Source organism: Channa argus, chromosome 12 (assembly GCF_033026475.1).
Source record: "Channa argus isolate prfri chromosome 12, Channa argus male v1.0, whole genome shotgun sequence".
Taxonomy (NCBI): domain Eukaryota; kingdom Metazoa; phylum Chordata; class Actinopteri; order Anabantiformes; family Channidae; genus Channa; species Channa argus.
This window is the reverse complement of record NC_090208.1, coordinates 24,931,889-24,953,938: the sequence shown is the minus strand read 5'-3', so window position 1 is coordinate 24,953,938 and position 22,050 is coordinate 24,931,889. Positions and strand designations below refer to the sequence as shown.

At 41.4% G+C, this 22,050-nt stretch overlaps 4 protein-coding genes, 1 long non-coding RNA gene and 1 other non-coding gene across 6 annotated transcripts; 3 read left to right on the top strand and 3 right to left on the bottom strand.

Moving 5' to 3' along the window:
• Positions 1–970: 970 nt before the first annotated feature.
• On the bottom strand, positions 971–1,043 carry trnav-cac (transfer RNA valine (anticodon CAC)). Its single transcript has one exon. It is a non-coding gene; the product is annotated as a tRNA-Val (tRNA).
• Positions 1,044–1,476: 433 nt separating this feature from the next.
• LOC137137113 (histone H4) lies at positions 1,477–2,146 on the top strand. Its single transcript, XM_067522995.1, has one exon. The coding sequence runs from the start codon at positions 1,521–1,523 to the stop codon at positions 1,830–1,832; it is 312 nt and encodes a 103-aa protein (XP_067379096.1). The 5' UTR covers positions 1,477–1,520; the 3' UTR covers positions 1,833–2,146.
• A 1,058-nt stretch (positions 2,147–3,204) lies between these two features.
• On the top strand, positions 3,205–3,883 carry LOC137137108 (histone H2B 1/2-like). Its single transcript, XM_067522989.1, has one exon. The coding sequence runs from the start codon at positions 3,313–3,315 to the stop codon at positions 3,682–3,684; it is 372 nt and encodes a 123-aa protein (XP_067379090.1). The 5' UTR covers positions 3,205–3,312; the 3' UTR covers positions 3,685–3,883.
• Positions 3,884–4,313: 430 nt separating this feature from the next.
• LOC137137107 (histone H2A-like) lies at positions 4,314–5,368 on the bottom strand. The gene has a single exon (XM_067522988.1). It carries the CDS (start codon positions 5,226–5,228, stop codon positions 4,845–4,847), a length of 384 nt encoding a protein of 127 aa, XP_067379089.1. The 5' UTR covers positions 5,229–5,368; the 3' UTR covers positions 4,314–4,844.
• A 175-nt stretch (positions 5,369–5,543) lies between these two features.
• On the top strand, positions 5,544–7,220 carry LOC137137101 (histone H3). Its single transcript, XM_067522982.1, has one exon. It carries the CDS (start codon positions 5,615–5,617, stop codon positions 6,023–6,025), a length of 411 nt encoding a protein of 136 aa, XP_067379083.1. The 5' UTR covers positions 5,544–5,614; the 3' UTR covers positions 6,026–7,220.
• Positions 7,221–7,795: 575 nt separating this feature from the next.
• LOC137136865 (uncharacterized) lies at positions 7,796–13,199 on the bottom strand. Its single transcript, XR_010915636.1, has 3 exons — positions 12,849–13,199; positions 9,146–9,243; positions 7,796–8,929 (listed from the first exon to the last, which is right to left on the bottom strand). It is a non-coding gene; the product is annotated as an uncharacterized lncRNA (long non-coding RNA).
• Between the last annotated feature and the right edge of the window lie 8,851 nt (positions 13,200–22,050).

Sequence of the window (22,050 nt, the reverse complement as noted above, 5' to 3'; positions counted from 1 at the left end):
TATTTACATATGTAAGGGACATATACCAGTCACAGTGTGAACATGCTGTAGTCATAAAGAGACATGTGGAAATCTAAGTGAAATTTAAGCTTTTTACTTAAAATAACATGATCATTTCTTTCTAATACTACAGTTAAAACTAAATTAATCAATAAACCAATGAACTTTCCTTCTCCTTTCTGTCTGTGGTTCAGGAGGTAAAATTGTCATCTCACAGTCTCAAGTTTGTTGGTTTCTCCTCCTGTCACATAATTCAAGTGTCCTTGAGCAAGACATTGAACCCCAAATGAAATGCTCCTGGTAAATGCACACCATCAGCTTCGCCATCCGTGTGTGTGTGTGTGAGTGTGTGTGAGTGTGAATGAAGCGCCATATAATGTAAGTGCAGACCATTACTTGGACCTAAACAGAAGATTTTTCATAAATGTTATGATTATGTATTCCTTATTTATCTCGACTGCATGTGTTCAGTGACAAAATCCTTTCACAGTAAATGTTGTATCAGCTATAAAAACAATTATAAATCCAATGTTTTGACTGTCATCATCAATATTATTTATGATAATAATCTGCTCACCACTTTTTTACATTTCAATCTTGTCTCATTAGCCTTAAAATGTCTATTTTTACACAATTGCTGTTTTTTGTTCATTTAGTTCTTTTTCTTTATCCCTAGGAGCCTGATTATTGGTTTATAATGAACCTTTAGTACATGTTTTATTAATCAATTACTAAGTTACTATAGCAACAGTGAAATCATCAGTTAGGAAGCCATGATGCTGCTGAAAGATTCAGAGGCTTTTTTCTGTCACCAGCTGTAAAATATCTGAGTTCTGTTGCTGGATCAATGACAAAGATTTAACTGTGTGTGTTTAGTTTGTTTAATGTGTTGTGATTGTGACCACACGTTTCTCCTCTCGGGATCAATAAACCTTTTTACTCTTCTAGTCGTGATCTCGGAGCAATAAGTTGTTTCCGCCCGGTTTCGAACCGGGGACCTTTCGCGTGTGAGGCGAACGTGATAACCACTACACTACGGAAACCCGACATTGCATTTCAGAATACTGTGAAGTGAACAGACTGCAGCTGATACTGTGGAGCCTGAGACGAGTTGTCTTCGTGAAAGACCATCTGTCCTACTTTTCCACTCAACTCCTGTTGTGGAAAGTTCCTCCATAACTGCGCTCACTTCACTGTCTGCTGCTGTTGATGGACCTTTGTGAACAGGATGCAGCTGGGAAACAGAGTCACTGTGTCTCATTGGATTTTTGTACAACGCAGAAGAACGTGAAGGGACTTTTGAGTCTCACTGTTCCCATTGTAGATGCTTTGGATGTGAAACTATAGAAACAGGATCATTGGCAGCAGCACAGTATTAAAGTTCGTCCTTTGAGCGGACTGCTGCTGAGTTTGACTCCACCCAGCCTCACCCCCACCTCCTGTCTTCAACTACGTCCACAGAGACGCCTTAAAGACGAAGCTCTGTCCCCCAACTTCTCATTGTTCTCTGTTGTAAGAAAATGAGTGGTCGCGGCAAAGGAGGTAAAGGACTCGGCAAAGGAGGCGCCAAGCGTCACCGGAAAGTTCTCCGTGATAACATCCAGGGAATCACCAAACCCGCCATCCGCCGTCTGGCTCGCCGCGGTGGCGTGAAGCGGATCTCCGGTCTGATCTATGAGGAGACCCGCGGTGTTCTGAAGGTTTTTCTGGAGAACGTGATCCGTGATGCCGTCACCTACACCGAGCACGCCAAGAGGAAGACGGTGACCGCCATGGACGTGGTCTACGCTCTGAAGAGACAGGGCCGCACCCTGTACGGCTTCGGAAGCTAAAGCTGATCCACGGCAGGACGCAAACACAAAGGCTCTTTTAAGAGCCGTCACCTCATCTGAAGAGTCACTTTCCTTAATCTGCACAATAGAAATTTTAACTGAACATGTACTGTGAATATCAGAATGTGCAAATGTTAAGGGTTTTATTACGCTGTTACACATCTGGGATTTTATTGTGATGTCAGAAAATTGAGGTTAATTCTTTGCTATAGTTATGTCAGTTTTAGTTTATTTAGTATTAATTATCAGTGGAAACCACTTATAGCTGCTCCCTCCATACCAGTGATGGGCGATACCAGTGATTTCATATTCCATCCGATACCTTGGCTAGTTTGGTGATATCGCTCTGATACCGAGTGTTGTTAAATCTGTCATCTGATCACGATGAAACACGAGCACGTACAGGGAATAATTAATAAAAAAAAACATTGTTCAACCTATTGGCATTATTAACATTTACATTATTTCAAATAACCAGATGGTTCATAGCGAAGTAGTCCGTGAATAAAAATAACACATGGTCTCTGGTCCGAGCACGTGTCAGAGAAGTTTAGATGAAGAGGGTGGATCATGGGGCGGTTCGGCGGAAGGAAAAGTAGTTCCTATGCGGTACATCACAAATAGATTACAAATTGATGTAGAAGGAGCAGAAAACATTCGGATTTGACTGCAGAGAAAATATGAATAAATAAGCAGAAAATATTGACATTTTAACTTGAGAATCGATATTTAAAAATTGGCCTTCAAGATCGAATTATTGATTTTTTTGGTATCGATCCGCCCATCACTACTCCAAACCCAGAACAGCAGAAATAAAACAAAGGTCACTGCTGCAATACAAAGACTTTTCTACTTTTCTTTGGAGTCATGGTTCATCTTTTATTACTATTTTAAATCCACAGTAACAGGAACTCCATTTTCATTTTACTAAATTTCTCAATTTGTAACTTCTTAAAATCAAGGTTGCACATTTTTATTTATTTATTTTTTTTACTGGATTATATTATAAAATATAAAAGAAAACAGACATTTAAAAAAACGTGAGGGGTCATATTGACTTTATTCTGATACATAGTTGTGTTCTAATTATTATCAGTGTGATAGTTTGACACTGTTATCAAAACACTATTTATTATTTATGTGTTTATGTGTCAGGGACTCTGCATGTAAACACTGTCACTGTGCAGCAGATTTATGGATAATACGTTCAAAGAAAATGTCTCACTGATAGTTTTTGAAACTTTGTCATTATTTGGATATTGTGGAGTTGGACGATGCAACGTAACTCTTCTTTTTCAGTCTCCTCACAGAGGAAGTTTATTGGCCGTTTGAGTGACGCATGCGCAATCGCCTTGAAAGTCTCAGCCAATGCTGTGCGAGCAACATCACAGTTGTATTTGCATGAAGGGAAAACAAATCCTCCATCTCGGCTTCATCACTTTCATTCTCAGAATAGAAAGGTTCAGAGAAAGTCTGTAAAATGCCTGATCCAGTGAAGGCACCGAAGAAGGGTTCGAAGAAAGCCGTCTCTAAGAGCGCCACCAAGACCGGCAAGAAGAAGAGAAAGACCAGGAAGGAGAGCTACGCCATCTACGTGTACAAGGTCCTGAAGCAGGTCCACCCCGACACCGGCATCTCCTCCAAGGCCATGAGCATCATGAACTCGTTTGTGAGCGACATCTTCGAGCGCATCGCCGGTGAAGCTTCCCGGCTGGCGCACTACAACAAGCGCTCCACCATCACCTCCAGGGAGATCCAGACCGCCGTGAGGCTGCTGCTGCCCGGTGAGCTGGCCAAGCACGCCGTGTCTGAGGGAACCAAGGCCGTGACCAAGTACACCAGCTCCAAGTAACCAGCTGTGCTGCTGCTGCTCCACACCTCAACCCAAAGGCTCTTTTAAGAGCCACGTACTGTCCAACTAAAGACCCATGTTTCCTACTTATGTTACTGACAAACTGTTGCTTCAGTTAAGCAGTTGACTTGAGCAAATTATTGAAGCTAATTTAAGAACTTTCTCCAATGCTACACATAATGTCCCGTTACACATATAAAGGTAAAATGCTGCATCCTAACTGGGTGCACAGATCTCTTCCTGATTCTGGAGGATTTGGTTATGGGAAAACTTTCTGAAAACTGTCTGAATAAGAAGCAGTGTAAAGTGCTTTGAGTACCAAGAGGTATATAAGTGCAGAACATTTACCACATTATACAACTGTTGCAGCTCAGCAACAGCAAAAGGCCTGAAATCATCCTAAAGCGCTTTTTTAAAATGTCCTACATTAGTTCTCTCTCTGTTACTGCTGTAGTTTTCCCCAAATTAATTCAACGCACCCTTTATTTAATTCTCATTTGGAGGGTGTTTGTTTGTTAAAAGGATGATTTTAATCTGGAGGAAGGTTCTGAATGTTTATTCATGCTCTATTATTGTTTTGTTTCTGCTTCTTTCACTGAATTTTAATTTCTGTATAACGTAACATTTGGTTTGTTGTTCTCAGATTCTTACTGTTGATAATAGCAGATACATCAGTATAAGAGAGGGCTGCCACAGCATATGTCCCTGACATATGAGCCACTCTGAATGTTGCTAAACTGCAATGTGACACACTGTCAAATATATAGTTAAAGCCAAAAATTATCTCAGTAAAGCAGATGAGACACTTTACTGAATTCTAATTTGTCTTAAACGGTCTTCAGCATTAATGAGACTCAGTAGTATCTGTTACACACAATGATTTTGTCTCTGAGGTGGAGACAGAGTTCATCAGGGACATACTCCTCACTCTGCTCATGTCTTTTGGTCCATTTGATCTCTTAGTAAAAGAAAGTAAAACCTTACTCTCATTTTCTGTTGAAATATGTGATGCAGTAAAACGCAGTAAAAATGTAATTTGGTTGTATAGGAAGATAATTTAAAGTAGAGCTGAACTTTGTTGACATTGAAAGAAGTTGCTCTTTAGTTTGGATGTGTGTGGCTCTGAAAAGAGCCGTTGTGTTGTTGAAACCGCTCCCCGTTTACTTCTTGGCGGGTTTCTCGGTCTTCTTGGGCAGCAGCACCGCCTGGATGTTGGGCAGCACACCGCCCTGAGCGATGGTCACTCCGCCCAGCAGCTTGTTGAGCTCCTCGTCGTTGCGCACAGCCAGCTGCAGGTGACGGGGGATGATCCTGGTCTTCTTGTTGTCGCGGGCAGCGTTTCCAGCCAGCTCCAGGATCTCAGCGGTCAGATACTCCAGCACAGCCGCCAGGTAGACGGGAGCTCCGGCACCGACTCGCTCGGCGTAGTTGCCTTTGCGCAGCAGTCTGTGTACACGGCCGACTGGGAACTGGAGTCCAGCACGGGAGGACCTGGTCTTTGCCTTAGCTCTGGCTTTGCCACCGGTTTTGCCGCGACCGCTCATTTTCTTGTATTTCTTTATGGAGACGAGAGTCCGAGAAATGTGGCTCCAACAGCCCAAACCCTCGTTTATATTTCCGCAGAGGGCGCGGGACGGTTCCTGTCAGACCAACCAGAAAAGAGGCTTCCAGCCGCTCAGCAGAGGGCGGTTTGCTCGGGCTTGTGGCGGAACTTTTGAAAGGACTTTTAGCCAATAAGCAGCCGAGCTTTAGGCGGGGACTCGCTCCTCCAGGCGGAGCTGAGCTCCAGGAGGAGCCGCTCACCAATCAGGAGCCGGAGCTCGGTCGCAGCGTCACCGTCTCCACAGCCGGTCCAACGGTTTAAGAGCAACGCGTCTCCCGCATTTACTCCACTTTTGCTCTTTACAAAAGACAGAGTAAAGACAAAGAAATGGCAAGAACCAAGCAGACCGCTCGTAAGTCCACTGGAGGCAAAGCTCCCAGGAAGCAGCTGGCTACAAAGGCTGCTCGGAAGAGCGCCCCGGCCACCGGCGGAGTCAAGAAGCCCCACCGGTACAGGCCCGGTACCGTGGCTCTCCGAGAGATCCGTCGCTACCAGAAGTCCACCGAGCTGCTGATCCGTAAGCTTCCCTTCCAGCGCCTGGTTCGGGAGATCGCTCAGGACTTTAAGACCGACCTGCGCTTCCAGAGCTCCGCTGTCATGGCTCTGCAGGAGGCCAGCGAGGCTTATCTGGTGGGTCTGTTCGAGGACACCAACCTGTGCGCCATCCACGCCAAGAGGGTGACCATCATGCCCAAAGACATCCAGCTGGCCCGTCGTATCCGTGGAGAAAGGGCTTAAACAGTCTCCTCCACAAACCCCCAAAGGCTCTTTTAAGAGCCGCCTCACTCTCAACTAAAGACAATCTTCCTCCTTTGCTCCTTCTCTCATCTTATTGCTTAATAATTCACCATAATTTCAAATTTCACTGCAAAGACAATGTCCACATGCTGCTCAGAAAGTGTGTCCCTAAATATTTTTCTCTTTCCTATTTTGGTTGGTTGCTACTAACACTACTTTTCTTCCTGTGTTTTTGCCCTCACGTGGTTTCCTGGTAATAACTGATGTTTTCCATCACTACCGTGTCTCACTGCACGTTCTCTTTTCAATTTGTTGCTATTGTGCAAATTTTTCATCTTTTCTAAGTTATAAATATTTTTTTTTCTCTTACCAAAGCCTCCAGTAGACATAATCTTAATGTCATTTGTGTCTGTGAATGAGAAGCAACAAATATCAAAGCCCCACATGAGGAGACCATTCACCATGTGTCTAATCTAACATCCAGCTGACATCGAGCATCATTAGTATCAATGTTGCTGCTGTCTGAGATGAACATAGAAACTACAGAGTAGGTGAGGTGTCAGGTTGTTGGTGCTGCTTTAAGGTCAGTGCAGCGGAGACAACCAAAGCAAAGTCCTAAGTCTTTACATTTCATGAGATGGTGACATACACCACACTTATCCTACTAAATAGGATTAAACCATATATACTGTATAATAGGAATGACACTGACCCAACATGAACCCAACACAACACTCCGCGGTGAATGGGGCTCTGGATTGTGTAGCTTTGCACTGCAATGTACAATTGTTCCATCAGTTGATGTGTTTAAGCTTTATGTTTAAATTAAGTTTAAAAATAAAGCATTTTCAATTTCTTTGATTTTAATTTCTTTCCTCTGGGTTGAACTTGGTTAATTACTGGCAAAGATTTCTCCCAGAGTGGACAATTCAGTGTGTAAAAATGCTGCTGAACATGGGCTGATTAACAAAATACCATAACTCAGTCAATAACAGCAATACCAACTTGTTGTGTTTAACATATATTATCTTTGCATAAGCAAAATAAATGAGGTAAGTCCACTTTGTGTAGTTCTAACATCACTCTATCTGTGTGAGAATCTCTGTAGCATGTACCTTATGTTGAAACTCTAGCAATTCAATCTGCATTGTGATGTTAAAAGAACTTTGTGGCCCAACTGTGGCTTTGAGAAATGAGAAGAAGTGAGAAGATGATAATGACTGTCCTGCATTCACAGCAACAGTCATAGCAGGGATTGTTGCTCCCTGCTTTAAAACCTTTCAGGTGCCCTGGCAAAGACCTAACAGCCTCCTTAGCCACTCTGGACCAGAGTCTAGGTCTAACACTCTCTTTGTTTTGAGATCTTCATGGATTCGAGCATGTGTCTTAACTTAACACAGCTGCCTCTTGGCTCTACTAGTCACCTTTCATCATGGTCTCTAGCCTGAGCTCCTGGTTTCATGCCGTATATGGTCAACTTCCTGTCTCTGCTTTTTCCCTCTTTTTCCCGTTTTACCTGATCACTAACACCTGTGTTATTCCTATTTGACTGCATCTCAAAATACTGTAATTTTGCAGGTAATTTCATTCTATATATACAAACTCACTAGACATCTATTTCAGACAGTTCTATATTTATTTTTTTTTCTTTTTTTTTTCTTTTCTTATAGATGCTTTTTTCAACTAGTCCAAACACAGAAACATATGATCCATAGGGATACAAGAGACAGAAAAAGGCGATCTGCCTGGATGATGGTCATTTAATGGACAGTTTGTAATCTGTCAGTTATCAGGTCTCTCAATTATTCTGACTGAATAATGAAAAGAAAGCTGGTGAAGTCGGGCACTTTTCAATTCAGAGTTGAGGTCTTTTAACTGGATACATTCAGGGTGTCCCTGTACAAAGCATGTGGTGTGTAGAAAGGAGAAACCTGAGATGTGGTGAAAGAAAAAGTAGCTGCAAAATGCTTCTTTCTCATTGAAAACTACGTTTAAAAATATGCACCAGAATGTTGCAAGGAATTCTGTCTAATTGGGCTCTTACTGCTTCAGGTTTACATGGGTACAAGGGTTAGAAACCAGTAAAAAACACTGGGAGCTGATGAGCTTTGTAACCAGCTGTCGGTAACAATGTATGACATTGAGTTAGAAGCTGCTTTGCTCTTTTATTGTAGTCAGGTATTAAAAAAGTACACAGCAACACAGACTTACATTTATCATCTGTTTAAAGCTGAGATATCCACACAAACTCCTACCATGTCATAAATGGAAAGAAATTGTGACTGAAATCAACTGAATACAACTATGACAAAGTAGAAAGTAATCTATAACAGATGATCGAAGTAATAAAGTTAAAAAAGTAACTATTACTTGGTCTTTTTAAGGTTTTTGGCTTGTGTGCTATTAATATGGAAATTGGTTTGATGAACTACAACTCAGACATTCAAGGAAATGTCCAGGAAATGTCACAATTTCTCCAAATTTAGGAGTGTTGTTTGGAAAACATTAAAAAATTATATTCATTCTAAAATAATTATGTGTACTATTATAAGTACACCTAAAGTCAATTTTCAAGTACTATTTTTTCATTGTGTAAACTAAATTATAAGTCTACTGCACTTAATAAGTAAAAGTTCAAACTCAATTTGCATGTTTTTTTTTTTTTTTTTTTTTTGGTATGTTTAACTTATCAGAATTTACAGTGTGAGATTATCTGTAAGTTACTATTCACCATGGCCTAAATAAAGCTCGGAGGGATGAACAGAGTCTTCAATGTGTTTTGTATTTTATTGTATTTTCTCTGTGTTTTGATCAGTTTCTTGTGTGGAAAATTTTCCCATCAGGCTGTTCTCTCCACTTCAGGGTGACTCCACTCACTCCATTCTCCTTCAGTCTGTCCTGAAGCTGAGAAACACAGAGTAACCATATTGAAACAACCATCCAATGATTCTTCTGATGTTGACATAAATAGCTGGAGGGTTTTAGGAAATAACCTGTGATCTACAGTCACACTGCACACACCAAGCACTCGTGTATAGATATTTAAAACTCTTTTTAGCTTTAGCTCTAAGCTTATTTTAGACCTCCAGCCATCACTCAGGTTGGATTTTGGACATGCACCTTTTTTAGGATGTCTGCTTTCACAGCAGGATCATTCAAATCCACAGAGGAGTCCTCCACCTTCACTTTCATCTTCATCACCTGCCTCTTTATTGGTTCTTAGACACAGGCAAAGAAACAAGGTTGGTTAGATATTGTGACCTTATGAATCAGCATATACAGCATCAGTTCAGATAGCATCTTAACATTGTTTCCTTCAGCTGGCAGTGTGAGAGTATTATCAAGAGAACAGCGATGGCTTCACAGCAAGAGAATAGTGAATTGCATTTGCTCTGACAGATTTTACCTGCCTGAGCTGTTTGGGTTGTATGGGAGCAGAGCAGAGTGGCTTGGCTAAAGTCTTCCTGCCATTTCTCCAAATCTCCAAAAGTTCTTTGGTGGCACATTTTTTACACTTTTTCTGGGAACCAGTCATTACTATATTCATACAACCACTTAAAGCAGCAATGTGACAGACATAATAGTAAAGGAATCCAAGACACCAGTTCACAACACAAAATTAGTCCTTATGCAGATGATTTACAATTATATCTACAGGATCCTTTAAATTTGTTGCCATAAAATTAAAATATTCCTAATAAATTTCCGATAATCTCAAATTAGATTATCCCCTGGGGGGAAGCAGTAGGCTGCCACCGGCAGCACCCAGGGAGATAGTGTCGCACTCAAGCACACACCTGATGGGATTTGAACTTTGACACTTCTGCATCCCAGCATTATGTCCCACCCATTAAGCCACCAGGCTGCTTACAGAAAAGTCTAGGTAGGTTTAGAATCAGCAATATTCTAGATTTGAGTGCTCTGCATTGTCATCAAGACACCAAGACAATTACAACCTTTATTCACTTAAATCAGAACCAATTCTGTACAGAAAAATACAAAAATAAATAAATTCTAGACCCGGCTTTTCTTCCACCTTTGATCAAGAAAAGCAGTTTAAGAGTAACACAATCTCTATAACTCTGACAACCTGCTAGAAAACAAAGAAAATCACTATACTGTCACTCGCACCTTGTAGTCACACTCCAATCTGCCACAATCCTGATTTAATATAACGCTCCAGTTTACTTTCCACAGTAGCAGCTGAGTAATCACTGACCATCATCACCTTTTTTCAGACAATTTAGATCATTCACCACTCTAATCCATGTAAGTATGGAGCTGGGAAGCATCAATTACTGCAATACCAAAAATAAAAATTCATAATTAAACTTAAAATCAACATTACAAACAACCATCAACCACCCACCAATCATGTACACTAATAACCGCTGGTGTAACCCAGGACTTGCCTCTGTAAAAGAGGATTTGTGAAGCCATTACTTAGAGCTGCTAGCTGTAAGCCTACGACCATACTATCTGCTGAGGAAGTTCAGTCATGTGATTGGCATCTGTGTGTACATTTATCCGGGCACCGTTAACGCCATTGCAGGTGAGAAGACCCACGCAGTCATGGTGAGGCTGCAGACACAGCACCCAGATGCATGCATCATAATTTCTGGGAATTTCAACCATGTTACCTTGGACTCCACTCTGGCTTATTTCTACCAGGTTGTGGATCGTACCACTAGGAAGAACAAATTGATTTTGTGTATGTTACTCTAAAGGATGCAGACTGTCCCCTCTCGAGAAATGTGACCACAACCTTGTTTACCTGTAGATTGAAAACAATCTGGTAAAACCCTTTTTGACTGCAATCATGTAAACCACCTCTACATTAAGACTTCAAAGACCAAGGAGCTGGTCATAAACTTATTTTCTACACTGCAGTGTGTTGAGGAGGCAGCACATTCAAAAGAAATTCGTCAAGGCTGGCTGTCTCTGTGGTCGGTGTGAAACTGGTTTCACTGGTGACAGCTGCATAGAAGAGGACTTTGGACAAACTGCTGTCATCCTCTGCATACTGTCATCAGGGCCCAGAGGAGCTGCTTCAGTGAGAGACTGCAAAGGTAGCACAAAGAGATTGGTAAAGGATAGGGAGGAACATTCACTCTGTGCAATATTATTTATTTATCTATGTATTTATTTAAAACAATAATACACAGCGAGCAATAATATCGGCACTTAACCAAAAGAGGAAGCTACTGCTCTAATTTACAAAGCTCGTTTAAAGCTCAGTTGACAGATTAAAATGCAATTTGTTACAGTTCACACTGTAAAATTGAAGATTAAAGATAAAACTACATAAGGACAAGGACAAGAATACTACAAAATACTGCCCATACATACATACAGTACCTTGTGTCGTTTTTTTTTATTCTTTTTTATTGTTCATTTAGTTCATTTTAGTTTTTACATTATTACTTACTATTACGGATATGTATATATGTTGCTATGCTGCCTCTAAAAATGTAAGTTTCTCGAAAGCCATTTGCCCAAGGGATTAATAAAGTTCTATTCTATTCTACTCATCAATAATTCTTTATTAAATTGATTTTCATCTAATTTATTTGGCAGGCAGTTTTGTTAAAACTAGTGAAAGCAAAACATCTTAAAATAACTTACAGTGGATCCGTTTTGAGACCATTACTTCTGAGGTGTCATCAGGAGACATGGCATCTCATTCCACAGCTATGCTGATGACAATTAGCTTTATGTGGCTGTCTCTCCTGATGACACTGGGCCTAGTAAAGCCCTTTAAAATGTATTTAAGACATTAGTGTCTGGATGTTACAGAACCTTTTGCAGCCCAAGCAGGGCAAACTGAGATTTTAGTTATCGTATTAAAGGTTCTGACAGAGACATATGACATTTGTCTCTGGACTTTTGGAGTCCAAAAATCTATGTGTCATCTTTGTTTCAGAATTCAATTTTAAGGCTTACGTGAGGTCTGCTACAAAATCTGCCCTTTATCGCATCAAAAACATTGCTAAAAAGAGGCTAATGCAAACTTTTCTATCCAGCAGGCTGGATGGTTGTAGTTTGCTTCTCTCTGGTCTACTCAAAAAATTCAGTTACAGTTGATTTAATACTCTGCTGGCTGACTCCTACCAAGAACCAGAAGGAGAGAATACATTACAGTTATTTAGTTAAGTCAAACTTAAAATACACCTTTTTAGCCTGGCTTCTGATTAAAATAAATGTTGTTTCCATTAGTCTAATTGGCTCATAGAACCATAGTTGTATCTCCCCCTTTCATTCTTTACCTTAGAACATACACATACCATACCCATGTTAGGTTTCTTACAATGTTTTGTATATTTTACTTTATCTTTCGTGTATTGTGTTAAATAAAATAAAAAACAAACCCAACTAAAAAAGTGCTTCAGTGGAATACTACAAGCTCTGGAGGTCAACAACCTTTATAGGATCAGAGCTTCCTGATTTCCATGCATGTGCCTCCTATGACACAGACATGTAGAGTGACACACCTGTGTGCCCAGTCAAGGCAAATGTAAGTCTCATCATTCTCTCGTTAAATAGTCAGAGGATGTGGTCCAAACCCCAACTGTATTTGCTCAGCATGCAGAGCCGATTAAGGACACTGACAAATAATGTATCTTTTCATCTGTTGGCACAAGAAGGGATGAGACCTAATACAGCAAAAGCCCAGTGGGGTCTAGCACCAATGAAACAGAACATGTGGAATGTTTGCTGTAACTGAGTATCTTTTTCATGTTTGGGTACATCAGTTCCAAAGCTAAGTTAATTCTAACGATATTTTCTCTGTCTATCACCGACAGATACCAAACCAAATACTTACTTGCGTAGCAGATAAATGGTTGTCTTGTGTCACAGGACAAAAACTTCCATTTTCCAGATCTCTGCAAATCCGCAACACCACATACGACATTCATCGAGCCAAGTGGGTTTTTTATGGGATCAAAGTAGTTGAATGAGAAGATGCTCTGATCAGACCAATAAAAGTTAGGATCTCTGAAAAGACCAATCCATGCCACCTCTCCACTTGGCACCAAGTTCTGAATCTTAAGGTTCTGTTGCTTGTTTGTCAAAGTGGCCAGATCTTTGAAGTTCTGCCTGCAGTAGCTCTGAGCACTGGACCAATTCATTGTAGTATTCACCAAAATAAAGTCAGGATCCAGCTGAGTTCCTGCAGTTCCTGAGTTTGGGGAAACAAATGAGTTGAGTTTGCACACTGAGATTTACTTAGTTTTAAGGTCAAGTTGTGCTTTTCTTTTGCTTTACCTCTGTAACAAACAAATATATATTTCAGGTAGCAGTGGTCATCCCACCATACACTATTTCCATATTCCACACAGAACTGATTAGCTGAAACAAAGTTTGGTTCATAATGGGGTATTTCCCACATCCTAAAATCAGCCCCACTTCCTGTGTATCCATCTGACCACATCCAGTTGATCTGATTGTACAGACCAATCCAGACTGAAGAGTTGTAACCAGCAGATGAAACTGTGTTGATAAGTTGGTTCATATCTTCAGTATTTTTAATAGTGGCCAGGTCTGTGTATGTCTGTCTGCAGTAGCTCTGAGCTTCAGTCCAAGTCTTTAAATCAGGAACATAGAGGTACTGATGGAGGAGGCAGGTGGAGAGACTCCAACCTGTGAGGCAAAGAAAGATTTTATCCTCATATATTTTCTTATATTCATATAATTTCTTTGTATATATTTGAAGTTGTAAGCAGTGTTGGAAATGTAAAGTGTAATAAGTTACAGTTTTAAGTACTTCATCGGAGTAATATAACTTATTATATTTGATTCTTTTTAAGCTCAGTTGGTGAAGGCAGTTATCCACAGACCAAAGCAGATCAGTGGTTCATTTGGCACTTTTTCACGCTTCTGACGCAGCTCTCCCAGCTGGGAATGGGTGGTTTGGGGTTCAGTGTGTTGCCCAAGGACACTTCGACATGTGGTTTGGGAGAGCAGGGCACGAACCTCTAACCCTATGGTCTACCATCTGAGCCACTGCCACCCCCTTCACTGCTGCCCCCAAAAATTGTAAATAATAAAATACACCTACAAATCATTATTGCATTGTTATATCTTCATGCTGAAAAAAACTGTTATTATTTATGTACTATCATCTTATACTACAACAAATGGGCAGACATTCACAATATTAAAGATTTCACTGACCTGAGAGACTAAAGACAACCAGAAAGATCCTTTTCATCATGATGCTGCTCTGTGGACTGTATATGCTGATCTACACGTGTGAAAGTATATGTATGAAGATCACTGGTTTGTGTTTATGCAAAAGACATTCTCACTTTATGTTTTATGAAAATGTGTTCTCTAGAAAAGCATTTCAGGTACTGCCAAGGGAGTGTTGTTAAAGGGGAGCTTTACCAATTTTCAACTTGTTTTCTATAGCTTTAGTTTAGGGTGTAAATGCACATTAATGCTTTTAAACTTCCCTCTGAATTCCCTATACTAAAACATTTCTCGGCTTCTAGCTAAAAAGTTAGTTTTTCATCATTAGGAGCGCAGATGATGTCATCTGAAGGAGCTCTGTAATAGGAGGGTGGCCGTGAATACAAACCCTATAGTGTACGCAACAAGATCATATAATATGAACTGAAGGTTCCTCCAAGTGATGTCATCTGGAGGAGTTTTTCCAGTTAGAAGTAGAGTCAAAATAGGGAAGCCAGCGGAAGTCAAGTTTAATGGCATCCATTTACATGTGCTATGCAAACTAGAACTAAGAGAAGCAAGGTCAATATGAGTGAAGGCATCCTTCAAGTAAGAAAGGCATTTCCATATAGGATGGCAAACAGTGTCATAGAAATAAAAAGTTCTACTTTGCCATAGAGCCCACACAGTACATATATGCAGATACTGGATTGGATTATGTTCACAGAACATTCAGAGAACCTGAACTACCTACCATCAAACTTTTAATTTATTATGTGGAATAATACAATCAATAACCAAAGTGTCACCTTATCAAAATGTATCACTTTTATTTACAGAAACTCGTTGGGGAATAATCAGTTACTAAGTTTATTTTCACATCATGGGCCCTAAATCAGATTAAAATATTCACATGTGTAAGGGAGATATATTAGCCATGGTTTAAACAATGAGTTGTAGGAATATATATTATAGTGATTATTGGTTCACTGGGAGCAGCTCTGGTTGTAAAGTCTGAAAGTGTCAGTAAGAAAAGACCTACAATATTGCTCCTTCAGGCAATTAGGATGTAACAGTCTGTCACTGTAGGGGCTGCTCAGTGCTCAGAGTTGTCAGTGTGTCATTCATGGGATGAGATTCATTCTCCAGCAAGGATGATAGCTTGCCTACGATCCTCCTTTCTCCCACCTCCTGTACTGTGTCCAGGGTCATCCCCAGGACTGAGCTGGCCTTCCTGATCAACGTATCTAGCCTCTTCATGTCTGCAGTAGAGATGCTGCTGCACCAGCAGACTGCACCTTAAAAGATGGCTGAGGCCACCACAGAGTCAAAGAAGGCCTTCAGTAGTGCTCCTTACACTCACAAAGACCTTAGTCTCCTCAGCAGAAAGAGTCTGCTTTGTCCTTTCCTATAAAGGGCGTCTGTGTTATCTGTCCAGTCCAGTTTATTGTTTAGGTATACAGTACACCAAGGTATTTGTAAGCATCCGCTCTCTCAATGTCCTTTCACTGGATGTTCACCAGTGATGGTGAACAGTGTGTGTGTGAGTCCACCACCAACTCTTTGGCTTTCCCTGCATTTATCTGGAGGCAGCTCCGCTGGCACCAGTCCACAAAGTCCTGCATCCGTTACCTGTACTCTGTCATCATCATCTGTAATCAGACCGACAATGGCTGAGTTATCAGAGAACTTCTGCAGGTGACAGGTTTCTGAATTGAGCATAAAGTCTGCAGTGTAGATGAAGAGAAGGGCCCCTGTACGGCTCCCGCGGTGTCCACTCCTAGGTGCCCCATGGTATCCCTCAGAAAAACAGGGATACCAACACTTGAGAAGTCAAGTCATGACTCTCACTAAGCTCCCAGTTTTCTCCAGGTGAGAGACAGCATTGTTCAGGAGGAAGATGACAGCATCCTCAACTCCAAACTGAAGTAAGTCCAATGATGGGTTCACCAGAGGGCAGAGATGGTTAAGCACCAGCCTCTCCAGCATCTTCATCAGATGTGAGGTCAGCGCCACCGGTCCCAAAAGGCTTTTGGGCTAGACGTCTTTAATACTGGTGTCAAAATTGATGTCTTCCACAGCTGTGGCACTTTCCCCAGCTTCAGGCGCAGACCATACATGTTTATTATAATAATAGCATTATACCCCACAGCTGATCTGCACAGGACTTAAGGGGCCTTGAGCTGATGCCGTCTGGGCATTACTCACCTTGGTCCTTGTGAGCTCCCTCCTCACCTGGGCTTCTGTAAGGGGCATTACAAGATGTGGTGAGTTGCAGCTGGGAGGCACTGTCAAGAAAGTTGGGTGATGGGGAGGTGTGAGAGCTGTGTAGTGTGTTGGCTGTGAGTTAATGGCAGTGCAGAGAGAGGTGGGGCTAGAACAACTTGTTGGGGGGGGACAGAGAAGGGGTGTTGCCGCTAAGGACACTGGGTGAATGCAGGGGCAGCTGATCAAACCTATTGAAGAATAGATTCAGGTCTTCATCTACTCCTGGTCACCCTCAACCTGGAGCTAGACTCCTTTCAACCAGTGATGGTTTTTAGGCCTCTACACACAATACCTCCAGACATTATTCTGGAGCAGCTGGTCCTCCATCTTCCGCCTTTAGCCTGTCTTTCGTTCCCTGATCTTCATTCTCAAGTCTCTTTGCACAGTTTTCAGCTCCTCCTTGTTTCCCGATTTAAAAGCTCTCTTTTTCTCCTTAAGGAGAGCCTTCATATCAGGGTTTATGTCTCTGGGGAAGACACTGAACCCCTAACAGCCCAGTAGAAAAAGCCCAGTAGAAATTGGGGAGGGTTGCATCAAGAAGGGCATCTGGCTTAAAACTCAGCCAAATCAAGATGCTGACAATGATCTGCTGTGGCAACCCTGAACTCACGGGATAAGCTGAAAAGACAAAAAAAAATAATAATTGTTGGAGAAGCACCTGATGGGTACAGTGTCCTCCACACATAAGTTGATGTAGTCTAATATACAGTCTGTTGGCTGTCAATATCCTCCCCTTGAGGATTGTACAATTCTTCCCACACAGTTGTGGACCGTACCAAGAACCTACGACCTGAAGTGGGGAATAGTAATTTTTTAGGGTTTTTGATTTCTTAGCTGTGTTATGTTATTTGATACAGTTGATTGTGATAATACTGTAATTATTTGCATCAATTAGATTCACTGTTATGGGATTTTCTGTATATCTTTCACTTACACCATGTGTGTGTTCAGTTTGTGGGTTCACTGTTTTTTGGAAAGTTTTGTTTAGGTTAGTTTGATTCAGTTGAGATAATTCTGATAAATTTAGCTGAGTTTGGTTTTGTTGATCCCCTTTTATGGCCTATATATATATATATATATATTATTCTATATCTTGTTTTGCATAGTTTTGGATAACATAAAAACCCTTATTTTTGTTTGAAAACCACCTGGTTCCTCTTGTCTTCCTTTTTGGTCCCTCTCAGAATCCTTGATAAGAACTAGTTATAAACCTTTTGTGGTGAGTCAGAGTGGCATGAGAATAAGCCACCGCTGCTTTGGTTACAGTTTGCATATCTGTGTTCCTTTGTTGTCTGCTTTTCTACCCTCTCACACAATCACAGAATTTGCAGTGTTACATGTTCTAACACAACTTGTCCCAGATAATGCTGACATGAACCATCATGGATATTGGTCTTTACTTAAACTAGTTATTTGACATCATCTTTGTTTTTCCCAGCCCTTAGTTTCACATATCTTTACTTTCCTGTTTGTTTCATGATGTAGTCTGCACCCTCAGCAGCTTTACTCCCAATGTTCAAAAACTGCTGAAAACAGAACTCTTCCGAAACTTCCTATGTACTTAAATCAATATATACACATATATATATATCTTTTTGTCTTGCATCTCATGAAACAGAAACACTTATTGTTATAGCACTTTGCTTTAATGTTTTCTTAATTACTTATATTTTTCGCCAAATGAATAGAGGTAAATGTAAATACACTGTGTAACAAAAATGAGAACATCAACATTACCTTGAACAATCAACCTTGGGGTGGTTGGAAACTTTGCTGTCCATTCAACATACAGTAGGTGTGTGTGTCACTCGGCTGCAAAATAAGACTCAAATCTAACATTCTATATCTCCAGTACCACAGTCAACTTGTAAACCAAAAAATGTTTTGTCAGGCCTAGTATAAAGGTAAAAGCTACAGTATGTGATGACCACCTTGAGTGCATGCAGCCTTATCTGAAGCCTCTGGTTTAAAAGAAATGTGATGTCTTCAATACATGTGCTGTGAATATCTTGACAGGCAGCTAAACACCTTTCCCCCATTCAAACTCTTGAGACTTTCTTAGTAATCAACAAATTTATTGACAAAGTAAGGCTGAAACTAAAGGAAATTAAATTAAAGCAAATAATCAATAATCAACAATATGTACTCCGGCTGTAGCTTAGTTGATAAGGCGTCCTTATCATCGTCGTCCACGGACCACAGGGTCAGTGAATCCCGTCAAGAAGGGCATCCGGTGTAAAAACTGTTCAAAATGTGGACAATGATCTGCTGTGGCAACCCTGATCTCACTGGATAAGCTGAAAGGATAAAAAAAAAGTAGTCTCAATCCTAATGCAACCACAGGGCGACACAGGCCATTATCTTCTTGTACCAGTCCCAAGTCTGGATAAATTCAGAACATTGTGTCAGGAAGGGCATCACCTAAAACACATGCCAAATTAAACTTCCACACCGAATCTGACTTCCATATTGGATTGGTTGGGGCCCGGGGTGGGGCTCGGGTTAACAATGACTGCCACCGGTGCTGTTGACCTACAGGGTGCATGTGGCAGTTAGACGAAGTGGTGAAAGTTGAAAAAGGAAGAATGTTGTGTAGTTTTCAGGGAGGAAGTGAGACAGGCTCTGGGTGGTCAGGAGGGCTACCTAATGCAACCACAAGGCGACAGAAGCCAGTGTCTTTTTGTACCATTCCCAAGGGTGCCGGTGGAAATTGGGCTACCGTTGGTCAAAGAAGGAGATGAGGTAGGGGTGTTTGTAGGCAAAGAAAGGAATGCAGTGAAGGAAGGTGGATATACTGTGTCTCCAGGAGACCAGGTGGAAAGGTTGCAAGGCTTGAAGCTTAGGAGAAGGGCTCAAGTTGTTTTACCATGGATCAGATAGGAAGAAAAATGGAGTAGGAGTTATCCAGTTAAGAGAACTTCGTGAAAACTCTGGGGGTGAAAAGAGTATCAGACAGTTTGATGGGTCTGAAGCTGGAAATTGATGCCATGATTTTCAATGTTGTTAGTGATTATGCCCCACAGGTAGGATTTGAGATAGAAGAAAAGGAGAAATTCTGGAGTGAGTTAGATGAAGTGATGCAGAGCATCACCAGAGGTGAGAGAGTGGTGATTGCTGCAGATTTCAATGGACATGTAGATGAAAGGAACAGAGGTGATGAGAATGTGATGAGAATGTGATGGGCTGGTTTGGTCTTAAGGACAGGAATGCAGGACAGATGGTGGCAGACTTTGCAAATAGGATGGAAATGGTTGTGGTGAACACTTTCTTCCAGAAGAGGCAGGAACATAGGGTGACGTATAGAGGACATATATATATAGAGGACAAAGTGGTGGAAGTTGAAAAAGGAAGAATGTTGTGTACTTGTCAGGGAGGAACGGAGACAGACTCTGGTTGGTTTGGAGGTGCTTCCAGATGACTGGACCACTACAGCTAATGTGATCAGGGAGACAGATAGGAAAAGTGGAAAGAGGAAAGTGGACAAGGAGACTTGGTGGTGGAACGAGGAAGTTCAGGAATGTACACAGAGAAAGAGGTTAATTAAGAAGAAGTGGGACACTGAGAGGACTGAAGAGAGTAGACAGGAGTACAGGGAGATACAGCGTAAGGTGAAGGTAGAGGTGGCAAAGGCCAAACAAAGAGCATATGAGGACTTGTATGTTAGGTTGGACACTAAAGAGCAAGAGGTGGATTTATACAGGTTGGTGAGGCAGAGAGACAGAGATGGGAAGGATGTGCAGCAGGTTAGTGTGATTAAAGATAAGGATGTAAATGTATTGACAGGTGCCAGGACTGTGATGGGAAGATGGAAGGAGAACTTTGAAGAGTTGATGAATGAGGAAAATGAAAGAGAACGAAGAGTAGAAGAGGTGACTAGTGTGAAGCAGGAAGTAGCAAAGATTAGTAAGAGTGAAGTGAGGAGGATGTTGACGAGGATGAAGAGTGGAAAGGCAGTTGGTCCTGATGACAAACCTGTGGAGGTATGGAAGTGTCTAGGAGAGGTGGCAGTAGAGTTTCTGACTAGTTTGTTTAACAAGATCTTGGAGAGTGAGAAGATGCCCGAGGAATGGAGGAGAAGTGTACTGGTGCCCATTTTTAAGAACAAGGGAGATGAGCAGAGCTGTGGCAACTACAGAGGAATAAAGCTGATGAGCCACACAATGAAGTTGTGGGAAAGAGTAGTGGAAGCTCGGCTAAGGGCAGAGGTGAACATTTGTGAGCAGCAATATGGTTTCATGCCTAGAAAGAATCCAACAGATGCAGTATTTGCTTTGAGGATGCTGATGGAGAAGTACAGAGAAGGTCAGAGGGAGTTGCATTGTGTCTTCGTAGATTTAGAGAAAGCGTATGACAGGGTGCCGAGAGAGGAGCTGTGGTATTGTATGAGGACGTCTGGAGCGGCAGAGAAGTATGTTAGAGTGCTGCAGGACATGTATGAGAGCTGTAAGACCGTGGTGAGGTGCTGTAGGTGTGACAGAGGAGTTCAAGGTGGTGGTGGGTCTGCATCAAGGATCGGCTCTGAGCCCCTTCTTGTTTGCTCTGGTGATGGACAGGCTGACAGATGAGGTTAGACAGGAATCTCCATGGACTATGATGTTCAGCAAAGGAACATTTGTCACTGAGGCATTGCCTTCACGCAGAGACAGCCAGCTTCTCGTCATTCTGCTGAGAGCAACCTCTCTGACAACAAGTTTTTCTCACTCGTCATTTCTCCTGTGAAACTCCTGTATTTCTAGCTGCTGGTCTTCCCACCCAGGACCTTCAACATAGTCAGAATCCTACATACGCACAACTTACAAAATGTCACATAAATTCTCTTTTATGTCAAAGTGGTGATGTACATGTATGTGTACAAACACTATATTGTAAACACTATGCTGCAGCACTTTCTACTCTCTAGTGTGCAACTGCCTTATTAATCAAGCAGCTTGATCTTAATGGACTCGAGGCTCCCATGGCCTGTACAAAGTTTGTCTGTTTGTTATACCTTTACTTTAATACCAATATATTTATAGACACTGAAACTGTTTGTTATAAATAAAGATTTGTTAGAAAAAAGTGTCACTGCCAACTTCTTCACTTCCTAAATAAAATTTTATACAAAATACAAAGAGCCGTTACCAGCTGAACTTCAAACAGCCAGTAGGTGGCACTACTGCTACTTAGAGAAGTCCCTTACAATTCCCAAAACAATGTTATAACATGTTGCTCTTGTTGGATTAGACTCATGCTCATAGATGTGATCCACCACTGCCTTTACCATATCTTTTCTATCTCTTGGATATGGCGTTGTTTGATTTCCTACTGCTTTTGAATTCCTGCTGGCATCCTATCCCAGATGACTCAGAAGTCAGCAAAAAAGTCACAGCCAATCTATTAGCATCCAGACAAATTCTGAGATTTGGCAAACATGACGGCACAGTGAAGGTAGTGTTCAAGGGGCTGGCTTGAAGAGGGAGCAGGAACCAGTACCAGCTGGACTGTTGTAAATCCTACAAAGAATAGAACCCAACTTTACCTGAAGAGACAGAAAAAGTGGTAAAAAGTAGAAACAACAAGGTCTTAACAATTCAATTCATTTCAAT